Source organism: Giraffa tippelskirchi, chromosome 7 (assembly GCF_054371585.1).
Source record: "Giraffa tippelskirchi isolate mGirTip1 chromosome 7, T2T-mGirTip1v1.2.pri, whole genome shotgun sequence".
Lineage (NCBI taxonomy): Eukaryota > Metazoa > Chordata > Mammalia > Artiodactyla > Giraffidae > Giraffa > Giraffa tippelskirchi.
Window position 1 is genome coordinate 82195310 of NC_137281.1, and position 24329 is coordinate 82219638.

The 24329-nt window shown below is 41.1% G+C and overlaps 2 protein-coding genes across 4 annotated transcripts in view; one reads left to right on the plus strand and one right to left on the minus strand.

Annotated features, from left to right (window-relative positions):
- ANP32A (acidic nuclear phosphoprotein 32 family member A) overlaps nt 1-1537 on the minus strand; it is a 38356-nt gene extending 36819 nt beyond the window's left edge. For all 3 annotated transcript variants that reach the window (XM_081511932.1, XM_081511930.1, XM_081511929.1), the window contains exon 1: nt 1331-1537. In XM_081511932.1, the coding sequence (XP_081368058.1) occupies nt 1331-1384 (54 nt within the window). In that variant the 5' untranslated portion in view covers nt 1385-1537. The remainder of the gene's footprint in view (nt 1-1330) is intronic.
- The window catches only part of SPESP1 (sperm equatorial segment protein 1), a 128484-nt gene that overhangs the window by 1141 nt on the left and 103014 nt on the right, over nt 1-24329 (plus strand). The gene's annotated exons all lie outside the window — the stretch shown is intronic.

Here is a 24329-nt window from a genome sequence, read left to right on the forward strand (position 1 = left end):
CGAGTAACCCACCCTCACCTTTCCCCTCCTCGGAGGTGAGCTTTCGCCCGAGCCTCCCAGTTCCCATCCGTGTAAGTTTCCTCCGGCTGCACTCCAGCTGCTGCCCAATCAATAACGGCGACGGGAAGGCAAACTCCCATCCCCGAGCTGCGTGTCTGCTATGCCCGCATAAATCTGGACCCAGCCAATACCCACCACGGGCACCAGCTCTGGGCAGCTCGCGTCCTGACAAAGTTTCCCGGGCCCATTTATTAATCGGGCGCCGAATGGCTGCCAAGGAACCCACCCTAGAGAAAGGCGGGCCGGGGGTCGGGGCCGGGGGGCGTCAGGACTCAAAGGCTGGCATCTTAGGGAGGCCGGAAGGAGCAGGGGCGAGGGGGGACCGGGACGTAGCCTTTGGGTAACTTGCAGTAGCGATCGCGCGAGGTGGGGAGGCGCGGGGATTATCTGTGCCTTTACACGTTCGAAAATCCCTCCCCCCTTCTTTCCATTTATCCTCCCTTCGGAAGGAAAGGAAGAAACATCAGCATCTGGCCCGAAGGTGGGGTGGAAAGAGTGAGGGAGACAGAGGAGGAGAGGAAGGGAGGCAGAGAAAGGGAGGGAGGGAGAGAAAGGGCGCGTTCACGAACACTACAAAGTTACAAATATGGCTCCCCCGTCTCTCGCCTCATCACTGCAAAGAAATGAAGACGCACTTTAAACTCGAGCCATTCCCAACTCCGCTGCAGCCCCCTCCCCACGCGCTCTCCCCAGGGGCCTCGGCCCACATTTATCAGAAACTAAACCGGACTCGCGAAGCCCAAAACTTATTGTGTGTGTGCGAGAGAGAGAGAGAGAGAGAAAGGGAGGGGGAAGGCGCGGGAGGGGGGCGGAAGGGGGGATTCATTTATAAAATATAAAACCCCCTTTTTTTTGTTGTTAAATCTAGGAGGCAGCCCCTCTCCTCCTCCTCCCTCGTTAATCTTTCCCCCAGACGGAGTCACGGGAGCAGAGAGCTCAGAGGGTTATTTTGCCTCGTTCTCTCCGACCCAAACGCGTGCGCCCGCTGGCCCCCGATGGGTGCACACTCGCACGCACACTCTCGCACCCACATTCGCACACGCGGGAGCACACGCACAGGTAGTCACACACCAAGGGCAGCGGCGGCGGCGGCAGCCGGAACATGCTTGGATGGCATTGCAACCCCCCAACCTTGCAATTCATTTGCAGTCCGACCCCCAAACCCACATCTCCCGGGCGCCCCCCCTCAAAAAAAAAGTGCCTCCCCCTAACGCGCACACACACAAAGTAGGAGAATGGACCGACAGAGATATTTTTGGCAAATGCTCACATCAGAGGGCGTCCTGTTCCGCAGCTCTAAATGAATCCGTTTGTCCATGTCCATCTCTCGCGCTCTCTCTCTGCAGAGGCTCCCGCGCCGGCGGAATTCAATCAATAAACCCCGAACCCACGGCCGCGCGTTTTAGGACTTTGAAGGCTCAACCAGCTCCGCTCGGTTCTCGAGCCCCCAGCACCCGCGGCGCACACTAACATGATCACCGTGGAGGCGGGATCGGCGGCCCCGCGAATGAGTGGCAGCAGCGTTAGCCAATCGTCGCCGCCGATCTCCGGGCAACAGCGAATGGTGGTGGAGGCGGGGGGGGAAGGGACCAATGGGCGGGCTGCGCAGCCGGCCAGGGAGGCTCAGCCATTTGGTTGTGGTGCCGGAGACGGACCCCTTTAGATTTCGGGGCGGCTGAGGAGCGCGGCGGCAGCTCGGTGGCTGAGCGAGGGGGGTGGGCGGAATGGCGGGGGAAGGGAAGGCGACTGTGCCTGGAGGGCCGAGCCGCTCGGCCTCGCCAGCCCGCCGCCGCCTCAGCTTTTGGCCGGGGGCGGGGCCGCAGGTGCGTTACACGAAAGGGAGGGGTGCGGCCGGAGGGGCCGGGGGTAGGGGTCCTCGCCGGGCCGCGGGCTTCGCCCCGGGTCTCTCCGCGCCGCAGGACTGGGCTGTGGAAAGAGGCAGGCGGCGAGAGGTCTGGGGCCGCGGACTGCCCGGCGGGCGGGCAGATGAAAGGCCTGGAAGGAGGGGGGAGGGGTCAAGGGTGCAGTTGGGGGAGGGGCTGGTCATTTTCTGGGTCCAGAGGGCCGAGCTAGCGGAGCGAGGCTTCTGCTCCCCATCTCCTCCGCGGGTTCCCACTCCGGGTCTGTGGCTCACAATACGCGCGACCCTTCGCCTCCCTCGTCGTAGTCCAGCCGTGGCCATCGCAGCCCCTTGAATACATAAGTAAATAAGCAAGATGCGTCCACCTTTGGATGACTTACCTCGCGGTCTAGACCCTCTACTTAGAGGGGCATTTCAGTTTGTTGTCATATAAGGTCAGCTTGGAAGGAGTGATCCAGAGGCACCGGCAGTCTTGTTTAGTCAATAAATGAGTGAAGACCATGGACTAAGAATTGATGCTGAATATTCTGAATATTTTAAAAATGGAAAAGGAAGGTGCTAGTAAGTCTGGTTTTCTGGACCAAACATTATTTATGGGCTTTATTGACCTAGTGAAAGAAAACGGCGCACAGTTTTTAATTGTCCATCTGAGTCATTTGGTTCAATTTGGACTGCCAAAGAGCCTTTATTTGGAGCACTTTCTCCAGGTTTTATGGTTTGCTTGCTTTGGGGTTTTTGAATCACAGTAGTTGTAAGAGATCTTAAAGCCTTAATTCCCACTTGGTTACCAACTTACTGTGGCCAGTTCTAGAAAATTTATTGTGTAGTAAGTTGGCTGCCTACGTCTGTTAACATCGTAGGGACTGTTGTCAACAGGACAAATACATCTCTACACAAGTCTTTTTCGATTCTTTTATTTCTACACGTCTACACTCTTCCTCATGTGCTCCAAGGTAGTTTTTTTGGATACACTGTATTTATTTTTCAGAAACATGGGTTCAAGGGATAGATAAACCAGTATGTATGTATGTTGCACGTTTGAAATATTTTTACATAACTCCTATAGTTATATTCTTGAACATATAAAATTTAAGAGGAAATAAAAAGTGACAGAATGTAAATAAAAGGCACATATAGAATGCCTACACCGGGGAAGAAACTATAACTTTAAAATTGTAACCTGATGGATTGCAAATGTGAAATCCTGCAACTAAGCATTTTACTCAGTAAGTTCCTTCAGATAAAATATTAAGTGGAATTTGAAAAGGGATCATGTTTACTTTTTGAGTAACTGGGAGATGCAAAATAAAACTGGAAAGCCATTGTTTTATTTCATCTGGGTATAAGTATTATGGGGTGTTTTATTTGACTTGTGTTAGCAGATGTCAGTCATCAGTTTTGTTAATCTTACTGACATCAATTTGTGTAGTTGGAATTTATCGTTTTAAAATATATTGGCTTCATTATAAAACATACAGGGACCCCAAATTACCTCTCTTTGCCAGAGTCAGTTGTTATTTCTGGATATGGTGTTTAAGGTTGCCTGAAAACAGAGCTCTTCATCACAAACACATTATGCTGAAATGATACATGGAATCTATGTAACACAAGAGTCCTGAAGTTTATGTTCTCTCTGGTGGTAAATGCTCATCTTCACTTTAAAATTTTAACTGCAGCAAAGTCCACTGCATTAGCAATGTGATGTGAGACAGTATCTTTCCAGAGAAGTAATCCTTTAAAAGCTAACCAATCAAATGCAGAGCTACCCATCGTCCAGCTCTGCTAAACTGAAACAAATAGCTCACTTCATCATACAAAGACTGGAGAGGATGACTTGGGAGCCCAAACACCTGTTAAAAAGAGTATACAGGACCGAATCAGAATTGAAAAAGTCATGACTTGATTACTACTCAAAATATTAAACTTACAACAGCTTTTGTACTGGTTCTAGAAAATTGAAGGCTTTACTGGATGTCAGTCATTACAGAAGTTAAAATATCCAAAAAGTGTATTTAGCCTATTGAATACTTAACTTCCAACATACTTTGAAAGAAGAGATTTTTCTCTCACTCACAAATAGATTTGTTTGTAGTTTATTCTCAGAAAATTTTTGTGATTTTGATTTTTGTTACCAAAAAGAAATAAGAATATAGCTCAGCCAAAGCTGAGCCATTTGCCCCAGGCTACTTAACCAAACATCAAAACAAACAAGACAACACCACCACTGCCCTTATAGTCCCTGTTTTACAGAGTTGTTTCTTAAATTGGACTTCATTGTATATTACAGGAAATAAATGTTCCCTTAATGGTTCTGAATGTCAGACATAGTAAGAAGAGAAGCCCCATATCAAGGAATGTGGCTGAATTTTGGAGTGGGAAGAAGATAAGTTCCTAACTCTTAAATGATTCTACAATGGGAGTTAGGCTATGAAAGATACAGAGTTTGTAACTTCTGGAACTGGATTTGATTCACATTGAGAAGAATAAATGAGATACAATTCAAAAGTTTGAGCCCCTAGGGAGAAGGATGGCCTTCAAGTAAGGAAAGATACCTTCCTGCTTTCCAGGATATTTTCCTTCAAAAACCGTTCCCAACAAATGAGCAATCTTATTCTCTAAGAGGTATGAGCAATGGGTGTCCTTAGCCTCTTGATGTATTTTGAAATGGACTGTTTTATAAGTAACCCACGTTGATGCTGCTACCATTTTAACTCATTTGCCCTTGCCTGGTCTCTAAAAATGGAGACCCTCTGGTTAGCATCCTTTTATGAGTTAAGCTAACGTATTCACAGTTCAACTTCTTGTTCTTCAGCTTGAATCACATACACTGGAACCTGGCCATAGTACTTTTTCACCTACATCATGGTTTTGATGCCTGGACCCCAAAAGACAATGATATGGAAAGACTCCAGCTTAATTATGTTCTCTTTTGTCTTTCTATATAAATAGCTTTTACAAATGCAGATTATTTTTTTCCTTTTTTGTTTTTAGAAATGTAGATTATTCTTTTGAAATTCATGGTAACAAATGTGAAGGCTACTGCATTTTGATTTGAATAGCAAAGGCATGTTGTTCAGGATCTAAATAGTTAAACATTCTTAATTCTTTTGCTTAATAAAGCATTGGATGATTTTATCATTCAAATTATTGAATTTCAGAATTATTGAATTTTATTAAATTATTGACACCTTATCATTGTGTTGGTTATGGAGAAAAAGCACTGTCATTATGCAATATATAATGAAAATAGTCATTATATGTGATTTTTAAAATTTAATAGTAAAAAATCACAAAAGCAGCTTAAAGGTAGTTTATTTTGAAAAGAAAAAAAGAACTATCACCTATATACTTGTTAGGAACTCACTAGTTTGTGAGTCTGTTTCTTTAATATACTTATTAAAGGTAGTTTGGGAGTAGCAATAAGGAAAGTTTGTTTACCATTCACTGGGAAGAAAACCATAGCTATAGGCTCTTATTTTTAGTATTAAATATGGCTGTAAAAGGGCTTCCCTGATGGCTTAGAGGTAAAGAATCTTCCTGCCAATGGAGGAGACCTGGGTTCGATCCCTGGGTTGGGAAGATCCCTGGAGAAGGGAATGGCCTAGAGAATTCCATGGACAGAGGAGCCTGGCAGGCTATAGTCCATGGAGTTGCAAAGAGTCAGCCTGGACTTAATGACTAAACAACAACAACAATGCCATGAAAAAGAAAAAGATGCCTTAAAGGCAAATAATGGAATGAAGAACCATAGAACAAGGCTAAGGGCCACAAAGGTTGAAAAAAGAAAAATTCATTTGGAATCTACTGTTTCATCTTAATCTATCTGGGGTTGAAGTTATCTCTTTGAAGAAGAGTACTGAAGTCTATTAAGAGGGAAGAGGTAGAGAACAGACGTTCTTAAGAACTTTTAATATATTTATTATCTTAGTCTATAAGTTTAAGCCTGCCTGGTAAAGTTGTCCTCTCAGCTTACCTAATTGTAATGGCAGTTATTTGTATATAAAAGTAATTATTTAAAAATGTATACTCTATAATAATTCTTAGAGATCAATATAATACACTCTAAGAAATTAGTAATTTTAAAATTATTTCATGGAAGTATTAGGTCCTCAGAGGAGTATACCTATAACCTGAACTTACACTGAAAATTCTGAATTGTAGCAACTTGAATATAAAAATTACATATCACTTGACCTCACCAAGAGTCATAGGAGGATTTTTACCCAGCAGAGGAACACTGTCTTCTGAAATCATTTTGTATGCCTTCTTGTGTAGGAGAATTATGTCACTTCTACATATGTTTATTCAAAGGCAACTTGCCTAAGGGTGACAAATAATTTTCACGAGGCTGGACCAACTCATGATGTCTATATTCAGGTTCATGGGGAGAAGTAGTATTATAGATGAGGCAGAATAGCAGGTAAATAACAAGCATGTTGATCACAGTGTGGCAGCACTTTTTTTTATAATAGCTAAATAAACAGAATATGTTCACATAAGTCTAGGAGAGTATGCACCAGAACATGTTTAAAACTTTTTACAGAGGTTCTCTGTGGGTGATGAGGTTACACTGTTTTTTGTTCCTGTCTATATAATTTCTAAGGTTTTCAGTTGATAAGTAATTTTTGCAAGAAGAAAACTTTGTTTTAATAAGAAATATAGCAGATTTTGGGGATGTTTGTGCTAGTAGGAATTCTTAGTTGCAGACAATAGAAACTCTCTCTGACTGAACAAGCAGTAGGCAATTTATTATATCACATAACCAAAGACTAAGGTAGAGGAAAAGAGCAGTAAAGCTGAGTGATCTGGAGCAGTTAACATGGTACTCTAGGTCTAGTCGTCAGAGGACCCCCATACCTCAGAAGTCAGCTCTAGCCTGTGGACTCTACACCCCTCCGCTGCTGTGAATGATCTTTCACAAGCCTTCATTTTTGTGTCACACCCTCAGGGTTCAAAGCCCTGGGCAGGACCATTTGCAGATACCCCAGCTGTCAGAGGGAAAGATTATCTGCCCTCTGTAGCTTCTACAGTGCTGCTTCCCATCTGTTGAAGAATCCTGCCCAAAGAGTATTCTGATGCTAGATGACCAAAAGCAAAATCCACTGAAATGTTTTGATTAATACTGTGAAGGTTTCCTAAAGATCCAAATTAGCCTTGTCTGAGCTCCTCCCCTGCTCACTACTGTTGACCAGGAAGAGACATGCTATGGTCTGAATGTTTGTGCACCTTCCCCTACAATTCATATGTTGAAATCCTAATCCCCAAAGTGTTGGTCTTAGGAGGTGGGGCCTCCTTCCACAGGAGGTGACTAAATCATAAGCCCTCATGATTGAGATTTGTGCCCTTATTAAAGAGGCCCCATAGTGAGAAGTCTGCAACCTGGAAGACAGCCTTCACCCAACCATGCTGGCACCTGACCTTGAACTCCTAGCCTCCAGAACTATTAAACACATTTCTTTTAACTTATAAACCATCCAACCTGTGGTATTTTGTTAAAGCAACCCAGAGAGACTAAGACAAGATTGCATCACCTATCTAGGATCAACCTAAAACAGAGCTAATAGCTGAACTCTAATTTTCTTTCAAAGGCTTCCCTCTCCAAACCTGAGGCCACAAGAAACAATGTACTATTGTTGATGTCAATGAAATACTTAACAAAGCTGAGCTGGTAATAACTAAGACTCTGAGAAGAAGGATCTGCAGTAGAGATAATTGATTTTAAGTCACAAAGAATTTAGTCCTAAGGGCTATGCTAAAGATAGGAGGAATCTACAAGTCATACATCATGAATAAATGCAGAGATCTCTGGATATCAGGTGATGTAAGATCTTGAGTAGTGATGTTTTTACTGCTGATGGATTTCTACCTACTTCAGGCTCAGGTGCAGAACTAAGCTGAAGAGTAAGATTTGTAGTAAAAATTTATTTGAAATAGGCAAGTGGTCACAGGATAAAGTAAGGGTTCACAATAGGATGCAGTCACTTTAAGGACAATTTTGAAGAAAAAATACTGATGGTGAAAGAAATGCAAAAACCACAAACACATCAAAGAGGCCCACGTTCCTGGGAACAAAAAGGAAGGTCGGAAAGGATCTGCTTATAGAAAACATATTAATCTTGGGAGGCTGTCCTTTTTCCTCTTGCCCCCCATCATCTCAGGTCACTTAGCTTAGATTGCTTTTCAGCTGGAAAAAGCAAATGATACCCTGGCAAGGACTCTGCACAACCTTATAGGAATTCAACTGTTTTATTTTTACAACTATTAAAGCATGGATTAACTGTTACATGAATAGATGTTCCTTATAAATGGCAGTAACTTCTCTCCAGAGATGCAGTGCTCAAGATTCTATTCATTGACAGACTAAATGCTCTTCATGATCAAGGGCTTCACTTATTAGAATTTAACTCTTTCTCAGACAATTTATTAATAATACAAACCATGGCAGACAGCTAATTATTCAACCAAATCCATTTCCTCTTCTTCCTGGACATAAAGCTTGACTGTGCCTCCCAGCTGCCCCTTGTTAGATTGAGCCATATATCTGAGTTCTAGCCAATAGAGTGTGAGTAGAAGTAATATTTGCCACTTGGAGGGATGAAATCTTGAATGCATGCTGACTGAGACGAAAGTGACAGAGTGACTTTGGAAGCCATGTGTTGTTCATGAAGGTGGAACCACTCATCTGCCTGGGTCTCCTTGGAGAGCCATTCTACCAACCTATTCTCTTACTATCAAGAGATAGAGTGTGACCAAGTTAGAGACTTTATGGTACTGCACTGTTACATGTTTGTTTATTTGTTACTGAAGCCTCAGCTAACTAATATACTAATAAAACTTTTTTTCAGCCTTAGTTTTTGATTCATTTATGATTTTGTAGATCAGTTGTAAATTTTAGATATTTATTATTATATTTGTGATATATCTTTGAATTAGAGGTTCTAAAGCACCATAAAAGAGAAATAAAATAGCTATATTGTTGACTCGAACAATATAAGTTTGAACTGTGTAGGTCCACTAACATGCAGATTTAAAAAAATAAAGGCAGTAGAACACAACCAAGGTTGGTTGAATCCATGGATGCAGAGGGAAAGCTACAGAACCCAACACTGGGACTCAAGCATTCTCAGATTTTGGTATCTGCAGTGGGTCCTAAAACCAATCCCCCATGGATCCCCGAGAATGACTGTATTAAGAAACAAATACTTAATGAAGAAAAGATCATTGTAAGGGAGTCTGTTTAAATGACACATGAATATATCTTTTCCCCCCAAATTTAGTGCTGAGCTCATAGTAGGTATAAATAAATATGTTCTTTCATCAAGAAATGACCTCTCTTCCAAGCTCCAAACTGACATTTCAGTTGCCCAAGGGACATTTTTCAAGTTTCCTACAGGATCATCCACAGAACATTGCCACAACTAAAATGATCTTCCCTGTTAGCCTCTGCTTGCTTTGAGTGAGTGAAAGTTGCTCAGTCGTGTCTGGCTGTTTGTAACCCCATGGACTTCTCCCTGGAATTCTCCAGACCAGAATACTGGAGTGGGTAGCTGTTTCCTTCTCCAGGGGATCTTCCCAACCCAGGGATCAAACCCAGGTCTCCCACATTGCAGGTGGATTCTTTACCAACTGAGCTATCAGGGAAGCCCGATTCTGCCTGCTTTGCCTCTACCAAAGTACCATCATGGTCCTGACTCTCCTGTTTTATTAGGGCACCTTTCGGTTTGTCCTGTTGACTCACACAGCCAAATGGTTGCTTCATCTTCTAAGTTTTATTTCCCAAATACCTTTCCTCCTTTCAGCCCACTTTCTCCATTCTGTCCAAGAGTACTCAGCCAGCTGTGATTTCATCCTGTATGACAGTAGCTCTCAGGCTGTTAGTTTTCTGACCGATAATATTTAAAAAAAAAATGTTTTAAGGACCAATATATGATTGCCAACTTTTAATTTCATCAAATAAGAACATTATTTTTAAAACTTCCTTTTTATGGCTGGATAATATTCATATATAAATATATCACATTTATATGTATCACGTAATAACATTTATAAATAAGTATATATCATAATTTATCCATTCACACACTGACAGTTTGTTTCCATGTCTTTTCTACTGTAAATAATGCTGCAATGAACATGGGATTTATCATATATTTTCTATAGACTATTTTTTAAATAGTAGAATCAGTTCAATTCAGTCGCTCAGACATGTCCGACTCTTTGCAACCCCATGAATTGCAGCATGCCAGGCCTCCCTGTCCATCACCAACTCCCGGAGTTTACCCAAACCCATGTCCATCGAGTCGGTGATGCCATCCAACCATCTCATCCTCTGTTGTCCCCTTCTCATCCTGCCCCCAATCCTTCCCAGCATTAGGGTCTTTTCCAATGAATCAACTCTTTGCATGAGGTGGCCAAAGTATTGGAGTTTCAGCTTCAACATCAGTCCTTCAATGAACACCCAGGACTGATCTCCTTTAGGATGGACTAGTGGATCTTCTTGCAGTCCAAGGGACTCTCAAGAGTCTTCTCCAACACCACAGTTCAAAAGCATCAATTCTTCAGTGCTCAGCTTTCTTTATAGTCCAACTCTCACATCCATACATGACTACTGGAAAAACCATAGCCTTGACTAGACGGACCTTTGTTGGCAAAGTAATGTCTCTGCTTTTAAATATGCTATCTAGGTTGGTCATAACCTTCCTTCCAAGGAGTAAGCGTCTTTTAATTTCACGGCTGCAATCACCATCAGCAGTGATTTTGGAGCCCAAAAAATAAAGTCTGACACTGTTTCCACTGTTTCCCCATCTATTTGCCATGAAGTGATGGGACCAGATGCCGTGATCTTAGTTTTCTGAATGTTGAGCTTTAAGCCAACTTTTTCACTCTCCTCTTTCACTTTCATCAAGAGGCTCCTTAGTTCTTCACTTTCTGCCATAAGGGTGGTGTCATCTGCATATCTGAGGTTATTGATATTTCTCCCAGCGATCTTGATTCCAGCTTGTGCTTCTTCCAGCCCAGCGTTTCTCATGATGTACTGTGCATATAAGTTAAATAAGCAGGGTGACAATATACAGCCTTGACGTGCTCCTTCTCCTATTTGGAACCAGTCTGTTGTTCCATGTCCAGTTCTAACTGTTGCTTCCTGACCTGCATACAGGTTTCTCAAGAGACAGGTCAGATGGTCTAGTATTCCCATCTCTTTCAGAATTTTCCACAGTTTATTGTGATCCACACAGTCAAAGGCTTTGGCATAGTCAATAAAGCAGAAATAGATGTTTTTCTGGAACTCTCTTGCTTTTTCGATGATCCAGCAGATGTTGGCAATTTGACCTCTGGTTCCTCTTCCTTTTCTAAAACCAGCTTGAACATCTGGAAGTTCACGGTTCACATATTGCTGAAGTCTGGCTTGGAGAATTTTGAGCATTACTTTACTAGTGTGTGAGATGAGTGCAACTGTGCGGTAGTTTGAGCATTCTTTGGCATTGCCTTTCTTTGGGATTGGAATGAAAACTGACCTTTTCCAGTCCTGTGGCCACTGCTGAGTTTTCCAGATTTGCTGGCATATTGAGTACAGCCCAAACCCATACCCATGTCCATTGAGTCGGTGATGCCATCCAACCATCTCATCCTCTGTCGTCCCCTTCTCCTTCTGCCCCCAACCCTTCCCAGCATTAGGTTTGGGTAGACTCCGGGAGTTGGTGATGGACAGGGAGGCCTGGCGTGCTGCAATTCATGGGGTCGCAAAGAGTCGGACACAACTGAGCGACTGAACTGAACTGAACTGAACTGAGTACAGCACTTTCACAGCGTCATCTTTCAGGATTTGAAATAGTAGAATAGAGAGGGCTAATTTCAGAATATAGGAAAGTCTTTTACCTTAAATAAATTAAATTTTATGCAAATCATGACATTCTCCAAGATTTTCTACTCAGGTAGTTAGAAACGTCTGTGGACCAGCACTGGCCCTGAGGTCCTCATATCCTCCCATGACCAGATGAATATTTCTAGTTCTAGACAGTGTTCATTCCATCAACAGTAGCCTCTTTGGTTCCAGGTGGCTTACCCCCCACAAACTAGCATTTAGTCCCTCAGTGAGCAGACCCCACACTACCTTCCCATTGTTATCTCTAATTTCTAGACAAATCAGATCATCTGCTATTCCCTTCTTTTCTACCTTTGATGTGACTCTCCCTTTGTATCACTTTGATGTGCTATGCCCTTTCCTTTTTATCCTTACCAAAGTTCTACCCAAAATTTAAGATCAATTTTGATAGCACTGCATCATGAAACCTTTTATGATCCACCCAAACAAATAAGATCTTTCCTTCCTTGAGCTTCTTTAACACTACAAAAGTTATCAAGAGACCACTTACTTCCATGTACTATGTTCAATTACCCCTCCCACAGTAACTCTGTGAAGGTAAGAATGTTTGACACATTTGGAGAATATGACATAATAGAGGGGTAACAAAAATGTGTCAAACATTATTTATATATATATGTATATGTGTGTGTGTGTGTGTGTGAACATATATCTAGAGCTTCCCAGGTGGTGCTAGTGGTAAAGAATCTGTCTGCCAATGCAAGAGACATAATGAGACACAAGTTTGATCCCTGGGTGGGGAAGATGCCCTGGAGGAGGGCATGGTAACCCACTGAAGTATTCTTGGCTGGGGAAACCGATGGACAGAGGAGCCTGGTGGGCTGCAGTTCAAAGGGTCAAAAAGAACTGGACACAACTGAAGCAACTTAGCACAGCATACACACAGACACACAGACACACACACATGGCTAAATAAATGCTCCGAGCATAGTTGGCACTCTACTTTAAAAAGTTTCTTTGAAACATTTAAATCAGTGGTCCCCAACCTTTTTGGCACCAGGGACTGATTTCACATAAAACTATTTTTCCATGGACTGGGGGTGGGGGGAGGATAGTTTTGGGATGATTCAAGGGCATTACACTTATTGCATGCTTTATTTCTATTATTATTACATCAGCTTCATTTCAGATCATCAGGCATTAGATCCCAGAGATCAGGGACCCTTGATTTAAATAACTTTGATCTTCAATGTCACATAAATAGCAACAGGGTATTGGAGAAACAAAGATGGCTAAGTAACTTCTTTATTCTTTCCAACATGAGGGAAACAGAACTAAATTCTTGTTTCTATGACCATAACACAGAAGCTTTTCTACTATAAAATTTTTATTTTAGATTCCTACTCAGGAATTATCTTTTATTTTAGGCTCCTACCCAGGGATTGAATTGTCTTAAAAGACAATTTGTAGGAGAGATGGGAATTACAGAGCTCCCTAACTCTAATTTTGTGCCTCTGCCAGTTTTAATGAAGGTATACAATATTTATTCCTTTGGGTTTTACATTCATCAAAAAGGAAGACAGAATGATATGACAAAGCTCAAAGACCTGAAACCACAACATTTCTAGAAGAAAATATAGAGGTAAACTCCTTGACACTGATTTTCACCATGATTTTTTGGATTTGATACCCAAAGCACAGGCAACAAAATTAAAAATAAATGGGTAAGACTACATCAAATTTTAAAACTTCTGCACAGCAAAAGATACTATCAACAAAATGAAAAATCACCCTATAGAATGGGAGAAGTTTTCTGCAAATTATGTATCTGGTAAGGGGTGAATAGTCAAAATATATAAACAATAATTCCATAACAACAAAAACAAAAAGAATCCAATGAAACAAATGTATAGAGGAACTGAACAGACTTTTTTTCCTGAAGAAGACATACAAACGGCCAACAGGTACCTGAAAAGGTGCTCAGCATCACTAATTATCAGGGAAATACAAATCAAAACCTCAGCGGTCTATCATCTCACACTTATTAAAATGTCTTTGATCAGAAATACAAGAGACAACAAGTGTTGTCAAAGATTTGGAGAAAAGGGAACACTCGTGTACTGCTGGTGAGGATGTACATTGGTGCACCTGCTATAGAAAACAGTATGGAGTTTCCTCAAAAGATAAAAATAGGACTATCATATGATCCAGAAATTTTACTTCTGGGTATACAGCTGAAGGAAAAAAATCACTACCTGGAAAAGACATATGCACCTCCATGTCCACTGCAGCATTATTTACAATAGCCAAGATATAGAAACAACCTAAGTATATACTGATGGATGAGTGTGTTGCAACAACATAGATCGACCTTGAGAGCATTATCCTAAATGAAAGTAGTCAGAGCAATATAAACATTGTGTAATCTCACTTTTAAGTGAAATCTTAAAAAACTGAACTCATAGGTGCAGAGAATAGACTGATGTTGCCAGAGATGGGGGAGAGCAGGTGGAGAAAATGGGGACAAATTTTTGGTACAAACTTCCAGTCATAAGTCCTGGGGATGCAATGTACAGCATGGTGACCAAGACAATACTGTGTTGTACATTTGAAAGCTGCTAAGAGAGTAGGTCTTTAAAGTTCTCATAACATGAAAAAAAAAAACAAAAAACTATTTGTGGTGATGGATGTTAGTTAGCTAAACTTATTGTGGTAGTCATTTTGCAACATATACATATATCAAAGCATCATGTTCCACACCTAAAACTAAGGAAATCTATTTTAGCACTTGTACTATTGTGTTCTATCTTTGACCTAAGAAATCTAACTTTTTGTCTGTGATGCTCTATAAATATGAAAATCAATATGCAAATGTTTTTGTTTCACTCCAATTTTATGAATAGAAAATTTAGCAAAGATTAGAACGAATACATTTTATTAAGCTATTAATTATTTTAAGGGAGGATGAAAATAAAGACAAGAACACTAAAATTATAAGACTTTCAGTTTGGAATTTGAATTTGAGTGGCAGCAGTTAATAAGAGGATCTTTATGCTTAGCCTTTCTCTATGGTTACAGATGAGAAAAATATAAATGTTCCTTAAATTCATTCCCTTTACAAAAATGAATCTCTTGATTTCCAGCTCTGGTCATGATTGAGTACCTGATATTTGGCTCACCTGCCTGCTGTAAACAACAATAAAAGTTAGACGAATGGTATAAAACAATGATTGATGACACTGGACAGCAACCAAAGCAGAAGAAGGAAGCACTTGAGGTCAGCTTCATGTTCTTCCTACCCCAGGGACATAGAGCCCAAGCAGAGAACAGGAGTGTCTCGGGACACAGGAAAGAGATCAAACTTCAGGCCTGCTAACCCAGCTGGGTTTGGAGGGCAAGGTGCCTTAGAGAAGGGAGCTGCAGAGAAGAAGCCCTCCAAAATTGCATAAAATTTTCCCTCAGTTACTTGGCCCACTGTTGAGATGTGAATGAGCAAGGCAAGACTCTAGGAGACGACAATTTCTGGGAGGCTGAGAGCTGAACAGAGATTTCAGAGGTTTCACAATATGGGGAGACATGAGAGTTCAGTTCAGTCACGCAGTCGTGTCCGACTCTGCGACCCTATGGACTGCAGCACACCAGGCTTCCTTATCCTGCACTATCTCCCAGAGTTTGCTCAGATTTATGTCCATTGAGTCAGTGATGCCATCCAACCATCTCATTCTCTGTCACCCCCCTTCTCCTCTTGCCCTCAACCTTTCCACCATCAGGGTCTTTTCCCATGAGTTGGCTCTTCTCATCAGGTGGCCAAAGTACTGGAGCTTCAGCATGAGCCCTTTCAATAAATATTCAGGACTGATTTCCTTTAGGATTGACTGGTTTGCTCTCCTTGCAGTCCCAGAGACTCTCAAGTTCAAAAGCATCAATTCTTTGGCACTCAGCCTTCTTTATAGTCCAACTCTCACATCAGTACATGACTACTGAAAAAACCATACATTTGACTAGATGGACCTTTGAAGGCAAAGTGATGTCTCTGCTTTTTAATATGCTATCTAGGTTGGTCATAGCTTTTCTCTCAAGGAGCAAGTGTCTTTTAATTTCATGCTGTAGTCATCATCCACAGTGCTTTTGGAGCCTAAGAAAATAAAATCTGTCACTGTTTCCATTTTTTTCCGTATCTACTTGCCATGGGACCAGATGCCATAAACTTTGTCTTTTGAATGTTGAGTTTTCAGCCAGCTTTTTCATTCTATTCTTTCATCTTCATCAAGAGGCTCTTTAGTTCTTCTTTACTTTCTGCCATTACTGTGGTATCACCTGCATATTTGAGGTTGTTGATATTTCTCCTGGCAATCTTGATTCCAGCTTGTGAGTCATCCCGCCTGCATTTTGCATGATGTGCTCACTTCATGGCAAATACGTGGGGAAACAGTGGAAACAGTGAGAGACTTTGTTTTCCTTGGCTCCAAAATCACTGCAGATGGTTAATGAAATTAAAAGACGCTTGCTCCTTGGAAGAAAAGCTATGACCAACCTAGACAGCATATTAAAAAGCAGAGATATTACTTTACCAACAAAGGTCTGTCTAGTCAAAGCTAAGGTTTTTCCAGTAGTCATGTATGGATGTGAGAGTTGGACTATAAAGAAAGCTGAGCACTGAAGAATTGATGCTTTTGAACTGTGGTGTTGGAGAAGACTCTTGAGAGTCCCTTGGACTGCAAGGAGATCCAACTAGTCAATCCTAAAGGAAATCAGTCTTGAATATTCATTGGTAGGACTGATGCTGAAGTTGAAACTCCAATACTTTGGCCACCTGACGCAAAGAACTGACTCACTGGAAAAGACCTTGATGCTGGGAAAGATTGAAGGCAGGAGGAGAAGGGGATGACAAAGGATGAGATGGTTGGATGGCATCACCACTCAATGGACGTCAGTTTGAGCAAGCTCCAGGAGTTGGTGATGGACAGGGAATCCTGGTTTGCCGCAGTCCATGGGGTCGCAAAGAGTCAGACATGACTGAGCAACTGATCTGAACTGAACTGAACTCTGCATATAAGTTAAAGAAGCAGGGTGACAATATACAGCCTTGACGTACTCCTTTCCCAATTTTGAACCAGTCTGTTGTTCCATGTCTAGTTCTAACTGTTGCTTCTTGACCTGCATATAGGTTTCTCCAGAGGCAGGTATGGTAGTCTGGTATTCTCATATCTTTAAGAAGTTTCCACAGTTTGTTGTGATCCACACAGTCAAAGGCTTTAGTGTCGAATTTTCCAGGCAAGAATACTGGAGTAGGGTGCCATTTCCTACTCCAGGAGATCTTCTTGACCCAGGGATTGAATCTGCGTCTCTTACATCTCCTGCACTGACAGGTGGATTCATTACCACTAGTGCCACCTGGGAAGCCCTGTAGAATGTATAAAGCTTCACAAATTCTTCCACACTAATGAAGGCCCCAGAAAGGCTACATCCTAGCATTAAGGACCATGAACTAGCCGTGTTACCAGCAGGAGTAAGGACTAGACTTAAACAGACCCTTGTTTCCAGAATGAGATTCAACCTTAGAGAGAAACAATATAATCTAGAACCTCTTCATTTTGTTAACCACAGTATTAACTAGTGGATACAGACACACACACACATACATGCCCAATCCCTGAATGTGCAAAGGAAAAACAAAAAAAAACAACAACACAAATCATCATGAGATAAAACAATAAAAGAAGCAGACCCAGAGATGATTCATATATTAGAGTTATCAGACAAAAACTTCAAAATAGCTATACTTAGTATGTTAAAGAAATTGGAGGAAAAAATGAACAAAATTGATAAAAAGAACACTTCAGTAGAGAATTTAAATCTAGGTATAGGAACCAAATGGGCATTCTAGAAATGCAAGTTGAAACATCTGCAGTTAAGAGCTAATTGAATGGTTACAGTATGAGTCTAGATTCAAATACAGTCATAAAAATATTTAAACTGAAGACAGAAAGAAAAAGTATTGAAAACGAACAAAATATTACAGAGATTTGGATCACAGGCAAAAGGTTTAACATACATGTAACTGGAGTCCCAAACAGGAGAGAGAAACAAGACATATGTGACATTTGAAGATTGATGGCTGAGATTTTCCTAATTTAATGAATGATAAAGCTCACACATTCAGAAAGCTTCATAAACACCAAGCAGGATAGTAAAAGAAAACCATGCTTAAGGATACGATAGTCAAACTTCTGAAAAGTTTAATTTACAAAGAAAATCTTTAAAGTGGTCAAGAAAAGCCACAGTACCTCCTGGGGAAACTATTATAAATATAATAGTTTATATCTTAATGAAAATCTATGGACACTGAAAAACAATGAAATAACATCCTTAAACTGCTAAAAGGGATTCCCTGGTGGCTCAGATGGTAAAGAGTCTGCCTGCAATGCGGGAGACCTGGGTTCGATCCCTGGGTCAGGAAGATCCCCTGGAGAAGGACATGGCAACCCACTCTAGTATTCTTGCCTGGAAAATCCCATGGACAGAGGAGAATGGTGGGCTACAGTCCATAGGGTCAAAAAGAGTTGGACACGACTGAGTGACTTCACTTTCGCTTTCAAACTGCTAAAGGGTCAAACAAACAAAAACCACAAAAAAACTTGTCAAACTAGAATTCCATATGAAGAAAAAAATGCTTCAAATATGAGAGTGAAAAAAATGTTCTCAGATAAATAAGAGCTGCAGAGTTGTATCTGTAGCAGGCTTACATGACCAAAAAAAAAATCAGGTTAAAAGGAAGAGATCCTACATCATCATGCTGAGTAAATATAAGACTATCAACTAGTAACAATAATGACAAATATTTGTGGGGTTTATAACATAAGTAGGAAATAAAATCAATAAAAATATGTGCATGGAGATAAACGAAGATAAACTGTTGTAAGAATTCTTGCATTATTTGTGACAATGGAAGGTATACTGCAATAAGAATACACTTTTTAAAAAAATTCTAGGATTAACTGCTGAAAAGATTGACAGTTAAAGGGAAACAAAAAGATAAATTAGCCCCCAACTAAAATAAATAAATTTATAAAAAAAAAATGGGATATCAAAATACCTGATTAATAAAAAGAAGATATGAAAGGAAGAAGAAAAGAACAGATGGGAAAAAATGGAAAAAAAAATAGCAAGATAATACACTTAACCCTGGTTGCAGTCCATAGGGTCACACAGAGTCAGACACAACTGAAGCAACTTAGGCAGGTAGGCAGACTTAACCCCAATTTAATTATGTCATAATGAGAGTAAGTGTAAGTGTAAAGGAACAAAGCAACCAATAAAAAACAGATTGGTAGAAGATTAAAAAAAGAAAAAGACCTGGGGCTTCCCTGGTAGTCCAGTGGTTAAGAATCCACCTGCCAATGCAGAGGACATGGGTTTGATCGCCGATCTGAGAAGATCCCACATGGCACAGGGCGTGTGCCACAACTACAAAGCCCATGCACGAGCTCCAGCTACTGAAGCCTGCGTGCCTAGAGCCCATGCTCAGCAACAAGAGAAACCATCACAATGAGAAGCCTGTGCACCATAACGAAGAGTAACCCCTGCTCACCACAACTGGAGAAAGCCTGCATGTAGCAATGAAGCCCCAGCACTGTCAAAAATGAATGAAAAAATAAATAAATTAATTAAATCTTAAAAAAGACCCATTACACGCTGCTTACACAAGACATGCCAAAATACACAAAAGTATGAAAACACAAATAAGTTTTGTGTGAAAAGACAAATCAAACGTCATTTAAACAACTAATCAAAGGAAGTATGATCACATTAATATTATCATATGTAATCAAATAATCAGAGAAAGTAAAATTTAAGCCAAGAAGCTATTACTTGAAATAAAGAGAAATTCCAAATTGATAAGAGTTAACAGGAAGCAATAACAACGCACCTAAGAATATAGCTATAAAATGCATAAAGCAGCAGTTGACAGAGGAAAAGGACAGACAAATCCACAATCATATTTGGAGAATTCAATACAGTTCCCACATGCCACGGAGTGACTAAACCCATGTGCCACAACTACTGAGCCCACACTCCTGAGCCTGCGAGCCTCAGCTATTGAAGCCCATGTACCTAAAGCCTGTGCTCTGCAACAAGAGAAGCCACGGCAGTGAGAATCCTGCGCACCGGAAGAGTAGGCCCAGCTCACCGAAACCAGAGAAAGCCGGTGCACAGTAATGAAGACCCAGCACAGCCAACAAATAAATAAATCTTAAAAAAAGAGAAAGATAATATTATGAATAACTTTATGCCACCAAATATGAATATTTAGGTGAATGGACAAATTCCTTGAAACAGTTTACCAAAATACAATCAAGAAGAAATAGAAAATCTGAATAGTCTTATATCTATTACATAAATTGATACCAAACCTTTCTAATAACAAACATTTTCACAAAGTAAACTCCAAGCACAGATGGCTTCACTGATGAAATCTATCACATATTTATTGAATAAAAGATACTAATTTACATAAATTCTTTCAGTAAATACAGGATAAGAGAATATTCTCTAATGCATTTATGAGTTCAGCATATCCTGGATATAAAACTTTACAAGGATATTACAAAAAAGGAAATCACAGATCAACATCTTTCAGGAACATAGGTACATATTACTAAACAAAATTTAGCCAATGAGATCTATTTCATGGTGGCAAGAACAGTTTACCATGAGAAAATCAGTCAATGAAACTGGTCACAATAATAAGGTATAGGTAAAAACCCATATCATATTCTCAGTAGATTCAGAAAAAGCATTCAGTAAAAGGGAGCATCAGTTCACAACTAAAACAACTTAAACTGGCATGGCAGGGAGTTTCTTCAACCTGATAAAGGGCATCTAAGAAAATCCCAGAGCTAACATGATACAATTATGGTGAAATGCTGAAAAAATATTGCCTTAAAGTCAGAAAAAGGCAAGTATTTTCACTATTGCCACTTCTGTTTGACATTGTATTGTATGTCCTAGCCAAAAGACATAGGAATACAGATTGTAAAAGATTGAAGTAAAACTGTCTTTACTACAGGAAATGATAGTTTACACTGAAAACTCTTTTTTCAATCTTTAAAAAAAAAATACTAAAATTGAAGTGTGAATTTAAGAACATTGTATGAACATTCATGGCAACTCACTCTAGTACTCTTGCCTGGAAAATCCCATGGACAGAGGAACCTGGTAGGCTACATACAGTCTAGGGTCGCAAAGAGTTGGACACGACTGAGCGACTTCTCTTTATGAACATCTGTGGCGATAAGTTTTTTTTTCGCTTACATCACTTTAAGTATACCTGGAGGAGGAAATGGCAACCCACTCCAGTATTCTTGCCTGGAGAATCCCATGGACAGAGGAGCCTGGCGGGCTATGGTCCATTGGGTCACAAAGAGTCAGACATGACTGAAGCAACTGAGCACTTCAAGTATATCATGTCACTTCCTTATGGTCTGCAGTTTCTGCTAAAAAATCAGCTGATAGCCTTAAAGGAGTTCCCTTTACTGAGAAAGGTCCGTATAATCAACGCTATGGTTTTTCCAGTAGTAGTGTACGGATATGAGAGTTAGACCATAGAGAAAGCTGAATGCCAAAGAATTGATGCTTTTGAACTGTGGTGTTGGAGGAAACTCTTCCGAGTCCCTTGGACTGCAAGGAGATCAAACCAGTCAATCCTAAAGGAAATCAGTCTTGAATACTCATTGGAAGGACTGATGTTGAAGCTGAAGCTCCAATACTTTGGCCACCTGATGCAAAGAACTGACATTGGAAAAGACCCTGATGTCAGGAAAAACTGAAGGCAGGAGGAGAAGGGAACAACAGAGGATGAGATGGTTGGACGGCATCACTCACTCAATGGACATGAGTTTGAACAAGCTCCGGGAACTGGTGACAGACAGGGAAGCCTGGCGTGCTGTAGTCCATGGAGTCGCAAAAAGTTGGACACGACTGAGCAAATGAACTGCACTGAATTGTATGATATTTATTGCTTTTCCCTTGTTGCTTTTAATATTCTCTCTCTAACTTTTGTCATTTTGATTACAGTGTGTCATGCAATAATGGTCCTCTGTGGGTTAATCCAGGACAGGACTATATGTGGTTCCTGGAGGAGGTCCATTGTTTCCTTTCCCAGGTTAGGGAAGTTTTCAGCTATTATCTCTTAAAATATTTTCTCCGGCCCTTTCTCTTTCTCTTCTCCTTCTGGGACCCCTACAATGCAAATATCAGTTTGCTTGATGTTGTCCCAAAGTTCTCTTAAACTTGCTTCATTTCATTTCATTCTTTTTTTCTTTTATCTGTTTGGTGGCAGTGATTTCCACTACTCTGTCTTCCAGCTTACTGATCCATTCTTCTGTCTAATGTAGTCTATTTATTCCTTCTAGTTTATTTTTCATTTCAGCTATTATATTTTTTACTTATGGTTGGTTATTCTTAATATTTTTGAATTCTTTGGTAAAAACCTCTAATTTCTCAGTTTCTCATTCTGTGCATCCACTCTTCTGAATTCTTTGATCCTTTTTTTTTTCTTCTTTACCATTTTTTTTGTTTGTTTTTAAATTTCTTTTGGCCTTACCACATGGTGCAGTGGCAGGCGGTACCTAGTTCTCTGACCGAGGATTGAACCCTACAGTGGAAGTGTAGTCTTAACCACTGGACTGTCAGGGAAGACCCCTTTGATCATCTTTATAATCATTACTCTGGACTCCTTCTCCTGTCTCCACATCACTTGGTTCTTCTGGGGTTTTATCTCTTCTCTTCATCTGAAACACATTCCTCTGCCACTTCATTTTGTCTAAGCTGTTATCGGTATTTTTATGTATGTGGCAGGTTATGTTTCCATATCTTGGAGAAGTCACTCTCAGTAGGAGATGTCCTATGTGTCCCAAGAGTGCACTCCTCTTGTTACCCAAGGGCCAGGGGCCAGCTTGTCCCAGTAATAATTGGCCCACATTAGCAGATGTGGTGGGCAGGGTGCAGGACCATAGTTTTCTTGCTTCTGGTGTCTGCCCCCTGGTTCGTGAAGATGGTCTAGAGGCTTGTTCAGGCTTCTGGGTAGGAGGGGCTGATGCTTGCCTCTGATGGATAGGGCTCAGTCTTGGTGCTCTGGTTGGCAAGGTGCTGTCCAGGGGTGTGTCTAGAGGTGCCTGTATTAGGAAGTCTTTAGGCAGCCTGTCTGCTGATGCATGGGGCTGTGCCTCTGCCCAGTGTGTTGTCTGGCCTGAGGAATCCAAGCACTGAAGCCTATAGGCTGTTGGATGGGACAAGGGCTTGGTGCCAAAATGTCAGCCTCCAGGAGAGCTCATACAGATGAATGCTTGCTGATAGGTCCGTCACCAGTGTCTATGTCCCCAAGTAAGCCAGACCTACTTCCTGCTTCCCCAGGAGACTCTCCAAGACCAACATGTAGGTCTGGTCCAGGTTCCTATCAATGATGGCTTTTCCCTTGATCCTGGTGCATGTGAGATTTTGTGTGCACCCTTTAAGAGTAAAGTCTATTTTCCCCAATCCTCTGGAGCTCCTGCAGTCAAGCCTTACTAGCCTTCACAATCAAATGCTCTGAGGGCTCCTCTAACCATTTCTAGACCTCCATGCTGGGTCGGTGGTGGGTGTGAGGTGGTTTGACATGGGGCTCAGAACTCTCACTCCTGTGGGAGAACTTCTGTAATATAATTATTCTCCAGTTTGTGGGTGGCCTTCCCAAGGGGTATGGGATTTGATTATATCACAAATCTGCCTCTCCTACCCATCTGTTTTGTTTCTGTCTTTATGTCATTAGTTGTAGAGGATCCTTTATGGTAAGTTTTCAGTCTTTTTCATTGATGGTTGTTCAGCAGATTGTTGTGATTTTGGTGTTCTCATGAGATGAGGTGAGCTTAGGGTCCTTCTACTCTACCATCTTGGTTGATCTCCCCTCCAGTTTTTTCTTAATGCAATTCCTTCACCTTCTGTTGTTTTGGTCAGGGGTCCCAGGCCTACCAGTGCAGAGGACACGGGCATGATCTCTGGTCTGGGAAGATTCCACATGCCATGCAGCAAGTAAGCCCATGTGCTATAACCACTCATGCTAGAGGACATGAGCCACAACTACTGAGCCCACATGCTGCAACTACTGAAGCCCCTGTACCTAGAGCCTGTGCTCTGCAACAAGGGAAACCACTCCAATGAGAAGCCCGTGCACCACAATGACAGTGGTGCAGTCACTGACACTTGTCAGTGAATGACAAGTGCACCCCACTTGTCACAACTAGAGAAAGCCCTCATGCAGTAACAAAGACCCAGTGTAACCAAAAAAGAAAGAAAGAAACAAAAAAAGAAGAAAAGGTCACAACTATAAACAAGAAAATTTCAAAATGGAAAAGCTCACTGGTAAAGGCAAACATAGAATAAAAGTAGGAAATCATCCACGCACAAAGCTAGTAGGAAGGTTAAAAGACAAAAGTAGTAAAATCATCTGTATCCACAATAAGCAGCTAAGGGATGCACAAAAAACGATTAGATATAAAATATAGTATCAAAAACAGTAATCATAAGGGAGAAGAGTACAAATGCAGG